A 20,216-nucleotide genomic window follows, 5' to 3' on the forward strand; every position below is an offset into this window, starting at 1 on the left:
GTTTGGTTTTTTTTCCTGACTCTCGGGGTTTTTTTATATTATAGGACTACAAAGCTGATGAAGACCCTGCGTTATTCCAGTCAGTTAAGACGAAGAGAGGACCTTTGGGGCCAAATTGGAAGGTACTAAGAACTGATGTTACAACCTTATGAAGTCTTTATCAGGAGGAAAAAAAAAAGCTCATTGTTCCTTAGAGACTAGCCCTAGCAATGTTAGTCTTAAAATGGAGGGCAGAAATTGAATACTATTATTTTTTGTATTCAGTTTAAATTCCAGATGTGTTAGTAAGTAAAGGTACTGTCTGCTACTTGTTTAACATCACTAAACCCAAAGCTATGCAAATTAAATTGGATGAACTTTATCCTTACTCAGGATTGACATCTGAATATACACTATGATGAATTCCACGGAAGTCATCAGCCTGCTGTGGTAGCCACTGGAGGTGACTTAAAATGCAAAAAAATTAGTTGGAAACTTGCTTATATTTAAATGGTTTTAACTGTGTATTTCTTAGAGCAGGGTAAAAGATAGTACATGTGTATGTTTTATTTAGAATTACCATAAAACTAGCAGAAGATAGCGGCAACTAAATCTAAGCCTGTCTTCACCTTGCCATATTGAATATCTAGGTATTTTTCACTTGTATGGAGTGTATACAAAATACACGACAACCTGCAGTATTTCATCATAAATATTTTCCCTCAGTGAGATAACACACCCTGTTTGCATTTGTGCATGTGTGTGTGCATGCATGCACAGATGCATCTACCATGTTCTTCAAGTTTTCAGTCTGGCGTATGTAATCTGAGTTGGTTTGGGAAATCAATTTTCCACATTCTTTGGTCATTTACCAATTCTTATGTGGCTGTCAGTATGACTGCAGTGTGAAAGCTTAGCACTTAGTCCCATCCAGGATGAATTTGCTTTGCTTAGATACTCAACTACAGGAAAGTCGTGCGTGAGAACTGACTCCTTAGTAGGCAGCATGAGTACTGGTGCTGCAGTGTCAGAATACATATATGTCACCCATATATACCTTTGCCTGTATACTTTTCTTAACAATTTAGCCTGAACAGTTGCTGCATACATAAAGATGGTCCTATCTTGAAATAACTTTTCTTAGAATCTGTTGCCTGAGGTCCTCTTCCATTTCCTCCAGAACCTTGCTTGATTCAAATTCAGAAACAAGTTTCCTGTGGACCCACATGTACCACATGGAACCCAACAACACCTGAGCAGCAACGCAAAACTTGCCAGCACATCCCTGCCCCAGTCACAAAGCACATCCTTCCACAGACAGCTATCAAAATTCATGTATATATGCCCATCCCAGAAAGAAATACACTTTGTCTGCTACACCAGATATCTTCATAGAAACTAACTGCTGTATACCGGAATGAATATACAGGCAATCTGTCACGAATAGGCCCCTAGTTACCAATTAATATAGTTTTTCACTTTTGTCATTACCATAAATGAAATGTTTCATTGACAGTAGCATAATTTTACTTCTTGTGTTTAGTGTGTACTGTGATGAATTATGCTTAAGTAAAATGCTGAGGTTTTTTTGAATGTATTGCAAATGGTGCCCCAGTTTCTTAAATTTTCTTGTAAAAGCATTCAGTCTTTCATTACCCAAAAAAGTTCTAAATACAGCATGAATGTTTCTGTCGAATACAGTGTGAAGAGCTTCCTGTGAGAGGTGTGAATTTTCTTCTAGTTCGTTACTTTAGATGTCACCATTAGTTATTTTACCACTAGTTTTTGCAAAGCAGCAAGATAAGCATCAAATATTTGAGTAGGATGCATTGGACCAGCAAGCTCTTGGTCTCTAATTTCCTATAACTGACCACCATGTCTGACAGAGCAGAGTCCCCATTTCGCACTATGTAGTACCACACTTGTTCTCAGCTGGCCTGAGACCATAAATCAAAGCAGCCTGAATTTGAGGACTTAAGGTGTCTCTTGTCTCACTGTGGAATGAGCTGTAGTTCCAGGGACACGTTTGTGCAGCACTGACCATTCACTCCTCTACTTTTGTACGTGCTGGTACAGTGGTTTTAATGCTGCATGGCAATTAACCTAGGGAAAAAAATAAGGAACCAGGTTTTTGTGAGAGGACAGGCAACAATACGGCAACATAGGGAACCATAACAGGACCATTGAGAGTTTCAGCAGAGCGGAAAGGGTGTGTGCTACTGAAGCTGACACTTCACTGCCATTATGCTGCATTACCAGAAGAAACGCTTGCGAAGCTACCTCGTGGGTGCTCCACATATTTCAGTTCGTCTTAATGAGAGCCGAGGATGCAGTCGATGTATACCACTGACCTAAGTGGTGTTGTCAAAGCTGTTCCCGTCATCTTTTCAACATGATGAAAGTTCATCCTGTGACAGTCCGATTGTACAGACACAAAAATAACGTGAAATTCCATCTGAACACCAGAAAACACTTTTTTGTGGTGAGGGTGGTCAAATACTTGAACAGGTTGCCCAGAGAGGTGGTAGAGTCTCCATGAAGATACTCAAAACCTGACTGGACACAGTCCTGGCAACCTGCTGTAGGTGACCCTTCCTGAGCAGGGCTCCTGCACCCGGTGATCAGAGAAGGTCCCCTCCAACCTCAGTGATGCCATGATTTTGCAATCTACATATATCTACACAGCCTTAATTCTTCCCTTTGTGTGTACAAAGACAGAAGATAGTTCTGCTTCAGAAAGTTTCTGAGCTTCTAAGTAACTGGAGATTGGTAGAGTTTCTAAGTGAATTACCAATATTTTCTTCATTGGGTTTTATATATTTGTGTAGGTTTCTGCCATTAGCTACCGTCAAAATACTGAGCCAGGTAAACCTTTGGTCTGACTTGTGGGTTTGTCCTGGGCCCGAGCATTAGCTGGAATCTCCTGGAAAAATTAACATATTGTGTGTTTTGAGGTGACGATGAGGGGATGCATGTATTCAAACTCCCATTATTGTAATACTCTTTCTATCTGGGCTAAGTATTCTTGCTAGCAGGGTAAAATTGTTGCAGGGATTATTTTTGTAAACTGTGCTGAAAATGTGCATCCTGCCTTAGGTGTTTGTTGTTCCTTCCTGCTCAGGAAGGAAGCAGGAGGCTGATGCAGGAATGGCCTGTTTGGGCCTGTGTGACCCAAAGAAAGTGAGGAGTTGCTGGTTTGTTTTTTAAAAACGGCTGTAAAATGAGGAGAAGAACTTTGAATGCCTGGAACTGGTGGCACTGAGTTTGTATGTTCCATTTAGTTCTGTCCTTTTACTAATGCCTGGACATAGACTTCTGCTGTTTGGAACATCAAACAACAGCAGCACTTTGTTTTTTGCTTGTGAATAGAACATCAGTCTTCTGAGGATAATTGGTGTTCATTTCAGTGCTCTCTGGTGATGAGTATTTGTGATAAAAATTCTTCGTTAAATAAATATGAATTATTCACCAAGATTTTTATATGTTAGATATATACCACAGTAAATATTTTTTACTGTGTGCATGACCAACGGGAGTTGTCCATTTCACGGTTAAAAGAAATCCAGCTTAAATGTGCCGTAAAGTATTTCTACTTAGAAGTTTGTTGCAGATATAAAGACTAAAAATCTGTGAACTTCTTACAGTAATTGCTTGTTATTCAAGCCTAACACACAGGGGTTTGGATTTATTTTTTTTTTTAAAGCAACTATCAGCTTCCTTTTGGGGGTTGAGGTTTTTTTTTTTCCTTTCTTATTTTTCCTTCCTCTTTTACAAGGCTTAGAGTAACCTAACATGCTTTGTTAAACTAAAAACATGATACGGTCTCTTGGATTACATGAATTTGACTGCATGAATTGTAGGAAAATCACTGTGTATGATGTTACAGGTACTTCAAAATTGTTTGGATGTAGGAACTATAACAGAAACAGAGGAATTGTAGGAAACGGTGGTGGGCGTCTCCTGAGTTTCCCTCAGTTCATTCTTCTGGGGATCCTTCTTTTGCATGAAGTCCTTGAGCTGGAGCTGCTTCCAAGCAGTCTTTGATGTGGAGTTTTAGTTGGTCTTATGGCTGCCTGTTGCCATTGATGATAAAGGAGCTCTCTCCCTGTTTTTCTCATAGTAGCAGTCAGAAGGTCTGCAATTCATTATGCAAAAATGAATATGTAAGTTATGCCCCACAACTAGAAATTACCTCTGTACCTGGGTAAAGACATACCCTTCTGGCATTATCTGCAGGAGAGGGATGTGAGGAAGAGGGGTGAGCATGCCAGTGTCTGTATGGGTAGAGCAGAACTGCAATAAGCTCAAATTTTATGCTTTTGTGAGAAGCAAACTTGAGGGGTGATTATGTGCTTTTTGTTACCTCAATCTTTTTTAGTATGTGTTTTCCACCATTGTACTGAGCAACTTGGTACAACACAGATTATAATTGCCTTTGTGCAATAGACCGAAAAGTAAAAAATAATTTGGTGCTAGCTGTTGTAATCAAGCTTCATTGTCCTTTCAGAATGTCAGAAAGTATACTACAGTGGAAATCGTGAAAATGAAATCCATGTTAAGACTAAGATTTATAGTATATGTTTGCAACATGGATGGAATTGTGTTACAGATTTAACCTGATTGTTTGTTAATCCCTGTTACCCCATGTTCATAGTACAGTGCTAAGTATTTACTAATACTTAGAATTCTAAGTATTATTATAACTCTAATAATACTTAGAATTATAATTTATAATTTACTTAATTTACTATAAATTAACAATATAATTTCTAATTCTAATAGAATACTTAGAATTATAATTTCTAATAAATGTATTAAATTGACTGAAGTAAATTTTTAAAAAATTAAAAATTCCTTCCCATTATCCGTAAACAGAAAGAGCTAGCAACTGACGAAGAGTGTCCTAAAATGTGTGCTTACAAGTTGGTGACTATCAAATTTAAATGGTGGGGACTGCAGAACAAAGTTGAAAACTTTATACAAAAGGTAAGTGCTTCTCCCTTGCAGGGATGTTGCTGGGGACGTGGGGTTGGAGGTGGGCAGGTAAGTAGGCAGGGTGGTTCTGTGTTGATGTGGGGGTTTTTGAGGAGAAACAGTGGTGAATTTTCCTGTTGCTCACAGTCAAGCAATTTCTGTTATTTTCTTCAGCAAGTACAACCATTCATGTCTTGATCTACTAGCAATGGTGTTTCACTGGTGTTACTAGAATAACTTTCTAAGTTAAAAAAGCAAAGGTATAAGCAAAGAGTCTGTGGTCACGTAGGTTTAACACTTGATTTTGTAACCAACAACACTTGGCAGGAAGAGAGTTCTTTGATTCTTTTTTTTCTCTTAGGTTGAAAGTGGCAAAAAATGTGTGCTAATGTTTCTCTAGTATTTTATGTTCTAGTTTTCTTGTGAAACTCTTCTTGTGTTTCTGCTAATTCTAAATATTTGATTTTTTTTTTTTTTTTTTAATTATTGCTTGCAAAACCAGGTGTGACGCAGGTAGAATCCAATGCACTAGGATTTAGTTGGCAATTGTGGTGTTTTGTCAATTTGTGTTTGCATTTTATTTTGTTACTGCTGTATTATCAGAATTTGAATTATAAAATATTTTTGAAAGTATGACTAAACATTTAGAACGTAAACTTAGTATAGGCAAAGTGTTTAATCTAGACCATCATGCCAGTTCCTTCCAATCCAGAGAAAATGTGCTGTAACAGTGAGTTAACCAAAACATGATATTCTATTACCAATTAGCCATGGTGTTTCCTCACAGACAACCAATGCCAGACCTTTTTCATTGTGGTAGCCAGGGCTTTTAGCTCTGAATGGACCACACAGCTAACTGCATTAAATGCTTATGAATTTCAATAAATGTGATAGCAAAAGAGAAAAGCTTCAAACAATAGTAACTGAAAATGAGATGGAGACATAGTTTGTGATGGCCACAGTACAAAGTAAGGGTAAGGTGACATTGAACACTGTCTTTAGACTGGTGGTGGTTTTGAGAAGGAGTTGCCCATCACACATTTCAAACTGAACACTGTTAGGGAATAAGCTGAGCAGAAGAGCCAAGACATGATTCTATGGTCTGATGAGGAGTATTTGAAGATAGGAAATTTTTTTTTTTTTTTTTTAACCTTGCTTTACCTGAAGCTGATTCTTTAGAGGAAGTTACCTCTGCCTGCTAGTTGTCAAGAATCGTATGTTAGATTTGATCAGCATTGTTTTTGAGGCCATTCGGCAGCTTGAGCAATGCAAAATCTGGGAGCAGATGAACAAGACGTGAACTTTAGGTGGCAACCTAGGTAACTGAATAGATGGAGAAGTCAGTTTTAGTAGTAAAATAGATTTTTGTATTGTATATACATGACTACTTTTATCAGAGCAGTCGGAAGCAATACTGGTAATTCTGCAAATTGAATGATTTATATGATGCATCTTTCATTCAAGTCCCCATTATAAAAATTGGGATTGCAGGGCACTAGAGGTGGACTGAGCTGGCAAGTTGCAGTTCTTCAACATAACACAGTTGCGTTTGGGGGATGGCAGGTGTTTTGAAATGTGAAACCTACCAATTTAAGTAGAAGAGGTACAGTGAAAATATTCTTACTGTGATTGATTATATGTGTACTTTAATGAAAGGGCTGTGGAATCCTTAGCTGGAATACTTATACTCTCAATGTTTTTGTACCTTTGAAATTGCATGTCAGATATTACTGGGATGCCAATTTGGTACAAATTGCAAGCGTGCCATCTTTGGAGTCAGAAGTACTCCCTTTTTGCTGCATTCTGGTTTTAGAAATTGGCCGTTCTTGGTTTTTATTAACAGTAAGCACAGAACCTGCAACAGTTCTGTCTTAGATTTTTGTACACTTCATGCTAAATGTTCTAGCTGTTGTGATGCTATATTTATTCTGTCTAGTGCTATCTTGGAGCTAGAACAGATTTTAGAAAGATTCTTCAGCATTTTCAAGTAACATGAATTGCTGAACTTTCTGGAAACTTTTTTTTGATAGTGAAATTTGTTCATTTTTTTCCATGTTAAAGCATGTGAGAAATGAGATGGCTTTAAATTGGATTCAGGAATGTGAGGGGGCTGAACCTGTAGCAGTGTGAAACAGCATGCACCTAGAGATTATAACTTTTCAAATTGAACAGCTGCAATCACTTCACCAGTCTTTGGCAATATGTAGGCCTATTATCTAATTTTTCTTTATCTTCTTAAAGCAAGAAAAAAGGATATTTACCAACTTTCATCGCCAGCTGTTCTGTTGGATTGACAAGTGGATTGATCTGACTATGGAAGACATTAGGAGAATGGAGGATGAAACCCAAAAGGAGCTGGAAGCGGTGAGAACAGGTTTTTTTAAGGTTGATGTTCGTGTGCTATCTATCTGTAGATTTATCTATTCGGGAATCGATGCAAGTTATGTTGTGTGCATGCCCTTATGTGTGTTTGGGCAATTGCTGATGAACATTACAGCCCCTTTAGTGATTGTCCTGTGCAGACCCATGCACTTAAAGCTTCTGCATACTGTGTTGTGTCAAGCTGGAAGTGGCTGTAAGGTAAATATATCTGATGTCACTAAATCCAGAATGTCTGCCCTGACCACCTCTTTATTTATGGTAACATACCCATTGCACAAAGTCCCATTCAGTGCCTGTTTACCACTTGTCAGTTAGAATTCAGAGCTGTCATCTTGCTTTTCCATCGTGTGTCTTGCTTTTTTTTGTTTCTAATCATCATTAGCTCTGATTACTTTTTCTCTTCAAACATGTCTTCAGACAAGTTTCTATAAATCACATGACAGCTGTTCAACTCATGCTGATCAGCACACCAAAACCGAGAATTCTACTTGCAAAAAGGAAATAAGTAAAATTAACGGGCTTGAGATAGTTTCAATTTTCATGCTTTAGTGGCTGTGAGGACCAAATACATATAGCCTGATCTGTCTTTGGACTGATGCCTAGAAGGAAACTCATCCATAGGGCACATTCTGTACTCTGTCCTTTGAGAGGTAGAGGAACAGCACAGGCTAGACAGGAAGCCTTCTTCTGTAGTGTCTTTCCAGAGCATGACCTTTGGCATGGACCTTTCTCATTTTAAATCATGCTGGTTTTTTAAGTTCTTTGCAGTCTTTGGATTTGCAATTCTGTCCCCTTCCTGTTTTGCTGGTTGCTTTATGCCCCAAACCCATTCAGCTTGTCACTTTCCTTCCATTGTCTTGGTTCTTTCAAGACACAATGTGTCTTCAGCTATAACTTGCTTTTTTGCATGGTTTAACTCATTTCAGGTGCCAGACATATTTAAACAGATTGCCTTGTGCTTTAGACCTACTGCTGACAGTGGCTAGTGTTGTTTGTGGCTAGCACATCTTTTCTTTTAGTATCAAAACTAGCTGTAGCTCCTCCGTCCCCACTTGTTATGCTCTCCATGTTCGGACTTTATGAATGGTGTGGAACCATCTTGCATTGTGTAGAGATGTTTTCTGGATTTGGAATAAGTGTTTCTTCAGTATTCTGTGTGTTAATAGGTAGATGTTCTGAGCTGGTAAAACCAAACTTTCTCTTCAAATAAGCCAAAGGGTTTGTCTGTTTTGGCAGTTCCCAGAATATGCTTTGGAAAAGAATGATGTTCGCTCAGTCTTGCAAACATTGTGCTCTCTCATTGGCATTTGGATATTTTTGATTATGGCAGGTTCTCTCAAATCATGTGGATTTCTTCTTTAATTCTGTTTTATGCCAGAACCTATTCTTAGAGCCACCTATTCCTAGGTGTCTGTGAAGGAGGAAGAGTAACTACTTTCCTCTCTGTAACTGATTTTTGTCAGAAGGGTTCTCTTTTGCACACCCATAGTTCTTTATTTGGAATGAAACGGACTTCATCCAATTTCTCTGAGAAGGGATAGTGACAGTGTGAGGAGTGCATACAAGGTATGTATTGGAGAGAGTAAGCAGCACTTGACACATCTGTGTGCATGAGAAAATTTCCCTTTTGTGTCACTGTGGATGTTTGTCATCTTGTAGACAAAGTTCTGTTTCACATTTCTTGCTGGTAAGTAATTTCTTTTCAATTTTTTTTGCAAAATATTTGCTGCTTTTTAGTTCTTACCTTAAGGAAAACCCAGATCACATGTTTCTGGGTCTAACATTTACCCTCATTCTTAAATATAAAATGTATTTACTTAATATTTTCTTGTTTTCAAATAGCTTGTTGTGTAAGACATTAGCATCAGGAATTTAAGTGTATTGCTTGTTGAAAAAAGTCAGTTTTTCACGAAAGAAATGTCTTGATTAGTTACACTAACACAGCTTTTCTATGTGTATTGTGAAATGTGAGAGGAGTGGGGACCTACTGTTAAAATATTTTGGTTTTTCTCAACTGTTATAATAGGGGTATCTACAAACACCTATAAATGATGCAATTTCAAGGTTTTTGTGGTGAAGTGCGTTATTGGAGAATAACTTAAAGGCAAAAATGTCACTGCCAAATAAAATATGAATGCTAATTTTACCCCAAATGATTTGGTTTTATGTTTCATATTCAACTATTTCATCCATTGTGCTAAATAGTAACTTTCATTAAATCCCAAGTATGCCACAAAACACTTGTTTTATGGCCAGGACCTCTGGGAAGCAAGCGCTTAGTGATAAGGTGCTTAATATGACAAGAATATCTCATGCTTCTATCCCTGCAGAGAAGTAGTCAGCTTTTTTGACGGTGTTGCACTATGTAGTTCTTTGATGCTTAAAGAACTACAGAAAGCAAGCCTAGCAATATTGGCAGCATTACATTTTCTTACATACATTGCTTTCTTTTGCTGTTCCCTTTCTCATTAACACCCTTTCTTCTTCCTGGTGTGAGCTAATCTTTCTCTTTGGATTCTGTGCATATTTCAGTTGTTTTGTTGGTCCTGTTCTTCATCGTAAGTTGATTTTTATAGTCAGGATCTCTGCTTTTGTTACTTTTTTGTTACTTTCTGAATCTTCATCAGTGTTCTTCCAGAGTTTCTCTATCCCAGCTCATCCTTTCTTCACTGTTTATCTTTCACTTAGTGGTTTATGTATCTGACTCCTGGAGATGAGGAGCACCTGTGCTTTGTTAAATACACATCAGCTAATCAGTGCATAGTAGAAAAGCATCCGACCCTGCCAAAGCACTGTGACCAACCTACCTCATGTCTTTGTGAGGGTAGAAATGCCACATCGGATATTTTGAGCAGTGTTGCTCTGTGCTGAAGCGTCATGGGCTGTTAAAATTTAAGAAGCATCGTTTACAGCTGCTGTACAGTTCCCAGGCTTCCTCACCAAAAAGAAATACTGTACACCCCGTCTCCAAAAACGCTCAGCTCTAGCTGAGGCTGGTTCTGCTCCTGGCCAGGGAAAAGCAGTCCTGGTCATGTAGGTTGTTACTTCTCTCTTACTAACGAACAGCACAATAGGTTCTTTATGTGGTAGCTCACAGTTTTATTTTACGTTTAGATGCGTAAGAAGGGTTCCGTTCGAGGCACTTTGGCTGCTGACGTCTAGAGGAGTTCTCTGTAGGTTCTGAGGCAAATCAAGCTGTGTAAGTCAACTGCTGGAGGGAAAAGGAGAAAAGTGATTAATGTTCTGATGGATGGGAATTGCTGGCAGAAATCATCTAAATGGACATATATCCAGATAACACTTCTGGGCCTTGCCTCCCTCCTGTTTGACAACCTTGTGGTGATCAGCAGTTGGGAGATGACCCTTAGTATCCAGGGTATATAAGAGACCTTCTCCAGAGACAGGCACTGTCATAGGCTGGGCAGGTGCTCGGTCTGGTGGCAGAATGCCTGAGGTACTGGCCACGTAACCTGGTTCTTTGTGCTTATCTAGTACAGAAGCCCAAAGTGCGTGACCTGTTGTCATCACTGTGCTGGCACTGAGCTCCTAAGCCTGCAAGTAGTCTTTTTGGCACAAATCAGAAAAGTCGTCGAGCATCATTTTGCTACACGATTAGTCCACATAATTTAGGGAAGCTGTGGGCTGTCATCTTGAAAGCGTAAGTTCTTGAAATCCAGTTCCACACAGATTCTTATAAATACTAAACAGTGTTAAAACTGTTACTGCGGGAAACAGGTTGTCCAAGAGTTGCAAGCTTTTGAGTATTTGTGTCCAGTACTTTAATGTTGGTGTTTCCCCCTGTGACTGTTTTAATACTGCAGATGGGATCCCCAGCCAAAGCAGTTTTAAAAGTCTTCTGATTAGTGTGAGGCTCCTCAGAGACCGGAGCTGCTGTCCACCAGTGAGGACAGCACCCAAATTAAGATTCCCTAACAAGTCTTGCATTGCTTTGGTATGATTTGCTCAGTCCTGGTGATGTTTTGACTGCCCTGCCCTATTTTTCTTGGAGATTAATAAAACTGCCTATTTGGAACTTACTGTTTGAGGAAACTGTTAATGCTTAATTGTGTATTTTCTTTCTCTGCAGTTACGTAATCAAGGCCAAGTCAGAGGAACAAGTGCTGCCAATGATGAATGATGATGGATTTAACCGTCACATGCAGTGTTGATATACAAATGTGTGTGTGGATGCATGATTATTTGTATATAATTATATATACGCACATGCATACTGAAGGGGGTTGTTACAGTGTCTCCAGGGTACTATACCTGTCCTCAGCAAAGATTCAAAGGAAACTGCTTTCATTATGTATACCTGAAGCAAATAAAAATCAACTGAGTAGTGTCATTTAAAGGATGAATTAACTGCAGAATTATGCTAACTGGTATGTTTCATGAATGTCAATACTGGACCAATTTATTCCCTACTTGTTTTTTTCCTGTCTTGAGTCGCTCTGCTAGAACTTGCCCATATCTCATTGTAAAGAAAGAGATTCGAATAAGTTCATTTCAGTTTTGTCTTCCCTATGTGATTATTTTTGGAATAGGAACAATGAATGTATTTATAGCTATTTATTTCTGGATTGTCATTATCCTATAGTCAAATCAAAAAAAAAAATTCTATTAGTAGAAACTGGAAGACTTTTACTGTTAAATAAGTTTAACCCAAACTTTACCCATTCACTGATTTAAAAGAAAAAAAATAATGTTTTATTGGACTTTTGTACATTGAAATGCTAATGTTTTTTTCTTCATTAAAATTGGCAAGATTAAGGAAAAATGGCTTGTGATTTATAAAATAATTGCAACCTGAAATTTTCCAGAAGCTGGCTTTTTAGACAAAGATACTGACAATACTTGTAGAATATTTCAAGTATATCTTAGGCTGTGCAGTGAAAGTGAAGAGGGATGGTAGCCCTTCCCTAAAGTAATACTTCTTGTTAATGAAATCACTATTTTCCAGAGTTTCACTTTGGAAGCTATGCAAATGGTCTTGTTTTCACACACATAACGCAATGGAATATAATTGTGACTTTAGCTCTTTTCATGTTGAAAATACACTTTAAAAGAGATGTATACTTTCAGATATGATGAAAGTTTAAATTGTAGCATCTGACGTATTTCTCTGATATTTGTTAGGAGTAGACACGTAAAAGAAAAGATGGTATAATAAAGACCTCTTGTAGATAACTCTTAAATAGGGAAAATGTCTTCAGCATTTTTTAAGGAAATATTCAGAGCGTATCATATATTATCAAAATGCTTGCTAGATCAGAAACAAATTATTTTAAAAACAGAAGTTAGATAAAGTTCTATTAATGCCTGGTTTCCTCCCAGCATCCCCAGAAACCTCGGTGGGGCAAGCCTTGCTTAAGCTTCCATCTTCAGAATCTCACATACATCCAAGTAATTTGGAATCATTTTGGACCTACTATGCTTACAAAAGGAGCAATCTGATTTCCATTCCAAGCAGTGGCAAAATTTTCCTAAGCTTCCAGGGTGGGCCAGCTCTGCTGTACGACTTGCCCTGCCGGTGTGCCTGTCTGCTGCGAGTGCCAGGCACTGACACGTCTGCCAGCGTGTGGGCGTTTGTACCTCTCTCCTGTGTAATTGCACCCTCCTACCTTCCGTGCTGCAAAATTAATTTTTTTTTTTTTTTTTTTTTTTGGATTAGCAGTTAAATGGTTATTTGTCCTCTGTACGATCAGGAGGTTGGTTTTGTAAATATGCAGAGACACATGCGCGCACATAGACACACGCATATGATTTTAGAAGTTTTTGCAGCCAGGAGTGCTGCTGTGCACCTGGGAACCCAAGGGCTCCATTCTCTTCAGTGCTGGAATACAAGTCCTGCTGTCATTAATGTGAGTTGTAATGCAAACTGATGGAAAGGGACCCTACAACTTTCATGGTTTTGGACTAGTTGTGAAAATTTGAGAGAATCTTGTAGTGAATGTAAAATGTTTAGTTTACTTTGGCAGTCTCTGGTGTGACCTACAGTAAAACAGTCAATGAAATTTAATTAAATAAATTTGAACATAAAATGCTCTGTCTCTTGTCTTAGGTATTAGTATTTGTAGTTTGGTAATGAGCTGGCATTTAGTTTTATTGAGCTGTACAAGAAGGTTGGAAGTCCTCTGAGGATGCGCTGCAGTGGTTATGAGCTCTAACCTGTGTTTGAATTTTAGTAGCAATCAGGGGGAGGGAAGGCCTTGTTTGGATTTTTGTTTTCTTTTAGGATTTCAAGCTGAGCAATACATACTTAGCTGGAACCTTGCCACTCTCTAGAGTAGGAAGATGTTTTGCTTTTGTTGCGTATTGTGGCTGCTTACCTTGATGTGCCAGGCTGACCATTTTGCAGACTCTTGCGTTTGATGCTCGTGGTCTACAGTGGCTGTCTGGTGTGTGGCTGTCTTCGTGTGTTACAGCTGCTGATGATTCTGCATCTTGCCTATGGGAGGAAGGGATCCACCCTACTGGGCAGAGAGGATGAGGTGGTGTAAGGAGGAGGCTGCAGCATTGCTGAGTTGTCATTAGGAATGGAGGCGTGGAAGTCGCCCTGCCTGGTGCAGAGGCTGACTTCCAAAAGCATGGCTCCTTCAGACTGGAGTAGTGAACAACTGCTCTTGCAGAACACCTGAGGAAGAGGCATGTAAACTTGCAGGTCTCCTGGCAAGGATGTCTGAGAAACCTTTTAAGCTGGGGTGAGATGAGTATAGAATATGTATGTGTGGGGTGTGGGGGAGCAGTTGGGCAATTTAGTCTGGTGTCAGTGATATGCAAAGCTTCAGAACAGACTTCTGGAGAAATAATTAGAAATGGAGTAAGAAAGACAAAATTAACAGGCAGCTGCAAGTAGGTTGCACCGGATGATTGCGTTATGTACCAGAGCAGTTGCAGTGCTCCTCAGAAGAATGAAGAGATGTGTTAGACTGGGAGAGGTGAAGTCCAGACGGGAGAAGGGCGTTATGGATGGAGGGTGTCCCCTGAGCAGTGCACGGTGCCGAGGATGCTGATGAGGGCAGTGGTGTCCCTCCCCAGCTGGTCCCATTCTCTCTGTCGTCATTGCTCTCACCTGTGAAGGGGCTTCGCAGCTGCCTCTGCTTCCCAGACTGCTGGCTTCCAGGCCTGTGTGGGGAGAGCAGTGGAGGCAGCTGCCCAAGTCGAGAGGGGCTTGTGGAGGAGTTTGTGTTTTTGCCCGGCAGTGCTGGCCTTCCCTGGCTGTGTCACTGATGGGATGTGTCTCCTGGTAAGTTAGCTGGCCTCAAGATGAGGAGCAGAAGCTTGCTAATGCTGATTAAAACCATTGTCCCATGGATGAGAAATCTAGAAATGGACCGAGGGCTGCCAGTCTGCTGAAGCTGCTGGATTTCAGAAAGCATTTGTGATTTTGAAATTATTTTTTTTAAAAATACATAGTCACTGTTAGGTAGCGTGGGGTCCTTTTGCTCCCTGATCAGGCCCCAGTAAGTGCTGCAAGAGCTGTGGAGTGGAAGAAGAGGAGATTTTGTGCATGGTACATACTGGACACAAGCTTGCCTCTCGGTGCCCTGTGGGAAGCTGGGTCTGGCCTCCCCTCCCTGGCTTCAGCTTTCTTATAATGGAGCATCCTAGTAACAATCTAGTCTTTATTTCAAGAATTTAAAAATAACATAACTGCTGGAGTGAGGAAGAGGTGATCAGAACTGTGGCAGGAAAAATACTCTGTTCAGTCATACAACTGATAAATTACAGAAAGGCTTGAGAGTAAAGGCTGCTTATTGCAAGGCATCTTTGCAGTTTTTACAATAGTGTAACTTTTCCTCTTGGGTCCCAATTTTCAGCACTTCCCGATGAAAGTTTGAGTTAAACTGGCATCTGTGTTGCTGCTTGGAATTGTCTGTAACAAGGCTTTACTCCTATATTTTTGTCCCCTCTTCTCAGCGCTTGTCACGCGTTGAGCTATTGCTGACAAGGTAGCTGGTACTGGGTTTACTGCCTGTCCCTGCGACTGGGTACGCTCAGGGTTTGCTCCTGAGCGGAGAGCCTGCTGCATGCCTGGAGAGCAGCCAAGGGATGCGGAGCACAGTGGGGGCAGCTGGAGCAGGAGCTGTGGTCGCCCCTGAGCACAGGGACTTACGGAGGATGTGTGTTATGGGATGCTGGAAGTGATTTCCAGCAATGCTTTAGTCCAGAGAGATACTGCAGAGACACAGCATTTCTCTACAGCAGTGGGTGTGAGGGGCAGAGGGTCTCGCGCTAAGGCTGGGTCCATGCGGGAAGTGGGCTGGCACCCTCAGTGGCTGGAGGCTGGCTCTGGGGAAGAGCAGCACCTGCAGCAAGAAAACAGTTTAGACTGGCGAGTTGGTTTTCTACTTTCAGCAGCAAGTGTGTCAGCAGGAAGGATGCTCATTTTATCTGAACAAAAGTCAAAGGGCTGCATAGCAAATGGAAGGAAGACGCATACGCCTCCATCCCCCGTCTGGCGTTGGAAACTGTAGCCGGCACTAGCTAAAGCTCCTGGAGGCTGGCAGCAAGGCAGGAGAGGGTGGGTGGAGAACCCCTCAATCGGGGCACCTGGGCAATTCGCAGCTGCTGCTCGGTATCTGGGGAGCAGGAACTTGTGAGGGGGGGTGTTGGTGCATGTCTCGGTGGTACCGAGGGCGGTGGGGGGAACAGGAGGGAGGCTTGGGCCGTGACCCCCACCAGCAAGCGGGGCTGCCTTCTGCTGAGGGGGCAGGGGGAGGGTGGCTGCATGCCAGGCTGCCCCGCTCGAGGAGAGCGGGTTTGACACTGATTCCCAGCCTGGCCTGGAAGGGCCCTGCCTGGTCTGGGCTTGGTAACCCCACGACTGCTGCCTCCAGGGCGCTTTTTTTTGGGGGCAGATGCGTGGCAATGGGCAGAGTTGTTCGCATGTTTTTTTTCTTGGCTCAGAGCAAGGAAATGCGACTTTCTCAGGGTGTTTCTGAATATGTAATACAAAGCCTGACACACAATATAAACTGAGCAGTGCCACTCTGCTCTGTATTCGGCTCTGCGTGCAGTCCTCTCGGGATATGTGGGAAGAGTTTCCCGCCAACGTGTTTTCAGACCAGTCTCTGGACTGATGCTACTGTGCGAAATCAGTTCTCTAAGGGGCTGTTCGGCGCGGCTGAGCCCTCGTAGCTGCATTAACTGCCCTCCCGTGTGAGCACGGCTCTGACTCTCCATGGGCAGATTTCTGCCTGCTAAGGTTGTGTAATCGCCTGCTATAAATTGAAACTTGTATGGCTCCTTTTGGTAAATGCAAAATTGAATTATTTTTTTTTTACTACACAGCTTGTTTAGCTTCCAGATGGCAAACCAACATGAAGTAATGGAAGTGCAACGTAGTTTTGTTATAATGGATATGTAAACATGATATTTATTCACTGCAATAGACTGCTGTGAACCATATTCCAGCAGTAACCTTTTAAATCCATCACTTGGCTGCACATAAGTGTGGTCTAAAAGGGACTTGTGAAGAATTTTTTCTTTTCTGGAGGATTTTTTTAATCATTGAAAAGAAAAGGAAATGTTTTCCATCTTTTGCCTTCATGTGTGGACTGGGAAATGTCAGAAAAAAATCTGCCGAGATCTGTGTTTTGGGATTTCAGGTGTTTTGGGTTTTTCTACCCTAACTCCTTTCACTGCACTTAGCTTTCTGAGCAGTCTGAAAATGTCTCTGATAACACAACTTACTATTAATTTCCCAAAACTCGGTTGATTTAGCCGTATTTAGGAGCGACATCATGTACTTGAAAGTGCTCTTGCTCCTCTGTGTCACACGCCGCTGGCAGGAGTGAGCATGGTCAGGTCCTCAGCCGTTCCCACCGTTCTGGGACACCTGACCTCAGCATCACCCATTTCACTGTGTCTGTCACCGCCAAATCTGCGTTTCCAGAGGCGAGTGCTCATGTGTAAAGCGTAGCTGTTCTTCCTCTTCACTCTGTGGAACAACTCTTCCACTGTTTCTGTGAATAAATGGGTCAGGCTTTGCAGCCTGCTTCCCTTTTCACATAGGTGCTAAGGGCACCGAGGTGATCTCCCTACACAACCCAAGTCTGCTCTGGTCTCTGTGAAGACTGGAGGGGCTTACTGCCACGTTACTCAGGAGCCATGTCATTTCTCCCTGTTTTTAGCATCTTTTTAAAAAAAAAAAAAAAAAAAAAAAAAAAAGCCAGGTGACACCCTTGTTCTTGTTGGCAGCTGCTGTGTCTCCTGCAGTGAAATGACGTGACACCATCTCTTCCTTTGGCCACTACATTTATTTGGCAGGATCCCAGGTCAGGCACAGTTTGCACAGAAGGAACTACTGGCATCCAGCTTTCATGCAGATGGTGGTAGATGCTTTTGGTCTGATGCTGATGCTTCATGTCTGCAGTAACTACTAAAGCAACTGCAAAGCAAGAGAACTGAGTTAATGTTCTCATCAAATTCTTAATCAAAGTGAACACTGAGCCCCTCTGAACATTACTTCAGCGAGGCCAGTCCTCAGTGTCAACAAGTGCTTTGGCAGAAACAGCTGACGTTATTTTTGACGTGCCCTTGCAAAACCGCTAGCTACACGCTATCTTTGCTTACAGCTCTGGGCCTTAACCCTGACCTGGCACTGTGGTGAAAAACAGACACAGGAGGGACAGGGATGCAGATGTGAAACACCAAGCTGACAAATTCTAAGCAAGAAAGAAAACCCCCAGCATTTAATTCAACTTCAGCAGAAAACAGCTCCAAGTGAGCCGCTGCCTTCTGGCTGCCCCTGCCCAGACCTGGCTGCCCCTTCCCCGTGTCCCCATCTCATGTGCTGTAGGTCTAACAGCACATTGGCACTTTGTGCAGCCCCGCTTGTTCCCTACCCTCTCGGGGTCTGTCTGCGCTGGACAGCTCAGCCCACAGTCACAGGGCAACACTGGCGTTCGAGCTGAGCTGCCTGCCTTTGCCAGAGGAATCAAGGGATAGCGCAGAAAGTCTATTTACACAGAGTCCATGGCGAAGGAGGTTTCTGCTGTTTAGAGGCTCCAGAGAGGAGAGGGACTGTGAGCCCTCAGGAGGTGGGCCAGGAGCAGGGGACAACTGCTGGGCTGCTGTGTCAGCAAGTCTTCCTTTAAAATTTATTTTATAAAGCTTTTTCCCAGGTACTGTGAATTTGTGTTTCAGAGGAAAACTTGATTTTCCTGTACGAGGCAAGAGTCCTGGCTGGTCACCTCTGGAAGATGCAGCAAAGCCCCTGAGAGGTGAGGGCAGGTATTAGAGCCCTTTTGTTTCTTTGTCTGTTCACCTGTTTGTGTTAGAGGACCTTTTCTCAGTCTCCTGAACCAGCAACAGAGTCTTTGAGCAACTGTAAATGCTTTTAAAACTGTCCCTTAACTTTGTGTTAATTTTGGCTACAAGGAAAAAATGGAAACATGCTAAAAGGACTAAATATAACTAAAGGAGGTGTCTATTTATAGCAGTTCAACACATTTGTTTCTCTTAGGATGCTAGACCACACAAAAGTGTACAAACAAACACATCTGAGAGATACACAATAGACAAGGCAGACCAGAGGAGGTTTCTGCATGCGGACATGTGCCAGCATGGGAGCACGAGTGCAGGGAATGCTGGCATTGCAGAGGGACCTGGCCTGGCTGTTGCCCTTTCCTGCAATGGCAGAAATCTCTCCAATGATTTAATGAGGATTATTTAACCACCCGCTGAAATGCAGTTGTTCTGGCTGGACTCTCACAGGCCATGTGCAACACTCAGTGTAAGGAGAAAAAATAGCTGTAAAGGATTTTGTGTTGCAAATAGCACTTCTAAAAACTGAAATGAATTCAGTTCCTGTTGTGCTTACACTACTGCTCCACAGGGCAAAATCCTGCTCCAGAACAGTTTTGCAGGACTGAAAGACCAAATCCTGCCCCTGTCCCTGCTAAATGGGACTGGAACAGCTTCACCAGAGAGGTTTGTGTGGTTCCCTTAAATATTGGTGAACTGTGCTAAAACCATTTGTGCCCCAGGTTGGTAGCTTCAGCAAACGAGCTTGCTGGCAGGAAATAATGAGCTGTTAGCTTTGATGCTGTGGCTGTGCGGGTCCGGACAGGGCGGGCTGCACCAGCCAAGTGGGCACTTGGTCCAGCCCAGCCAGCACCGCAAGGGTCAGCACTTGCGATCAACGGCTTGGGATGGAGATATTTAAAAACTTGCCTGTATTCAGTGAACAACAGGGATGAACGTCAGAGAAGGTGACGGCCTGTTTGTAGGCAGAGGTGAAAGTTCCTGCCAGCAGCACGGCCGGCCCTGTTCCTGACGTGGGGCTGCTCCTGCAGCTGTGGATGATACTGGTCTAAAACGTTATCTTGCCACATGCAGGTTCTGTTTTCTATGTCGTTGTTGAATTTGTACTTGCAACACCTCAGCACACTGCTATTATCTGCCAGCAAAAGTGGAGTATTAATATTGCTCCTGTCACTCAAAACCTTCATGTTTGCAGCACCTGAACTTGTGACTGGCAGCAGGCTGGCACCGACACGCACCTCAGGATGGTCACAGTGTGTCGAACGGGCAGATAAACCTGTGTTGGGTCTGGCGGTGATGTACAAGAGGTTCCATCTCTTTGCTTTGCATCCTTTGAACCCCAGAGCTGCTGAGCAGCGTTGCCATTCCTACTTTGTTTTTAACTGTGCCTGACAGATGGATTTTAACATCGTGACCTCTCCTCAAAGAGCTGGACTAAGCAAGTGCTTCACTTTAAATATTGAAATAGTACAATTATGCTTGTCAGGAAGAATAAAATAGCTTTGTACCTTTGCAAGACACTTGCAAACTGTCTGTCACAGTGCTTGGCTCAGCAGACGTTGGTTGTGACACAGCACACCAGCTCCCCGCGCTCTCCTGGGGCGAGA

At 41.9% G+C, this 20,216-nt stretch overlaps 1 protein-coding gene across 2 annotated transcripts in view; it reads left to right on the forward strand.

Moving 5' to 3' along the window:
* Positions 1-13,379, forward strand: part of PITPNB (phosphatidylinositol transfer protein beta) — a 36,150-nt gene extending 22,771 nt beyond the window's left edge. The window contains exons 8-12 of one of the 2 annotated variants that reach the window (XM_030026030.2): positions 45-122; positions 4,855-4,965; positions 7,195-7,317; positions 10,450-10,534; positions 11,423-13,379. In XM_030026030.2, coding sequence (XP_029881890.1) covers positions 45-122; positions 4,855-4,965; positions 7,195-7,317; positions 10,450-10,497 — 360 coding nt within the window. In that variant the 3' untranslated portion in view covers positions 10,498-10,534; positions 11,423-13,379. The remainder of the gene's footprint in view (positions 1-44; positions 123-4,854; positions 4,966-7,194; positions 7,318-10,449; positions 10,535-11,422) is intronic. The other variant, XM_030026029.2, reaches the window with a different exon arrangement.
* The last annotated feature ends 6,837 nt before the right edge of the window (positions 13,380-20,216 follow it).

Source organism: Aquila chrysaetos, chromosome 9 (assembly GCF_900496995.4).
Source record: "Aquila chrysaetos chrysaetos chromosome 9, bAquChr1.4, whole genome shotgun sequence".
NCBI lineage: Eukaryota > Metazoa > Chordata > Aves > Accipitriformes > Accipitridae > Aquila > Aquila chrysaetos.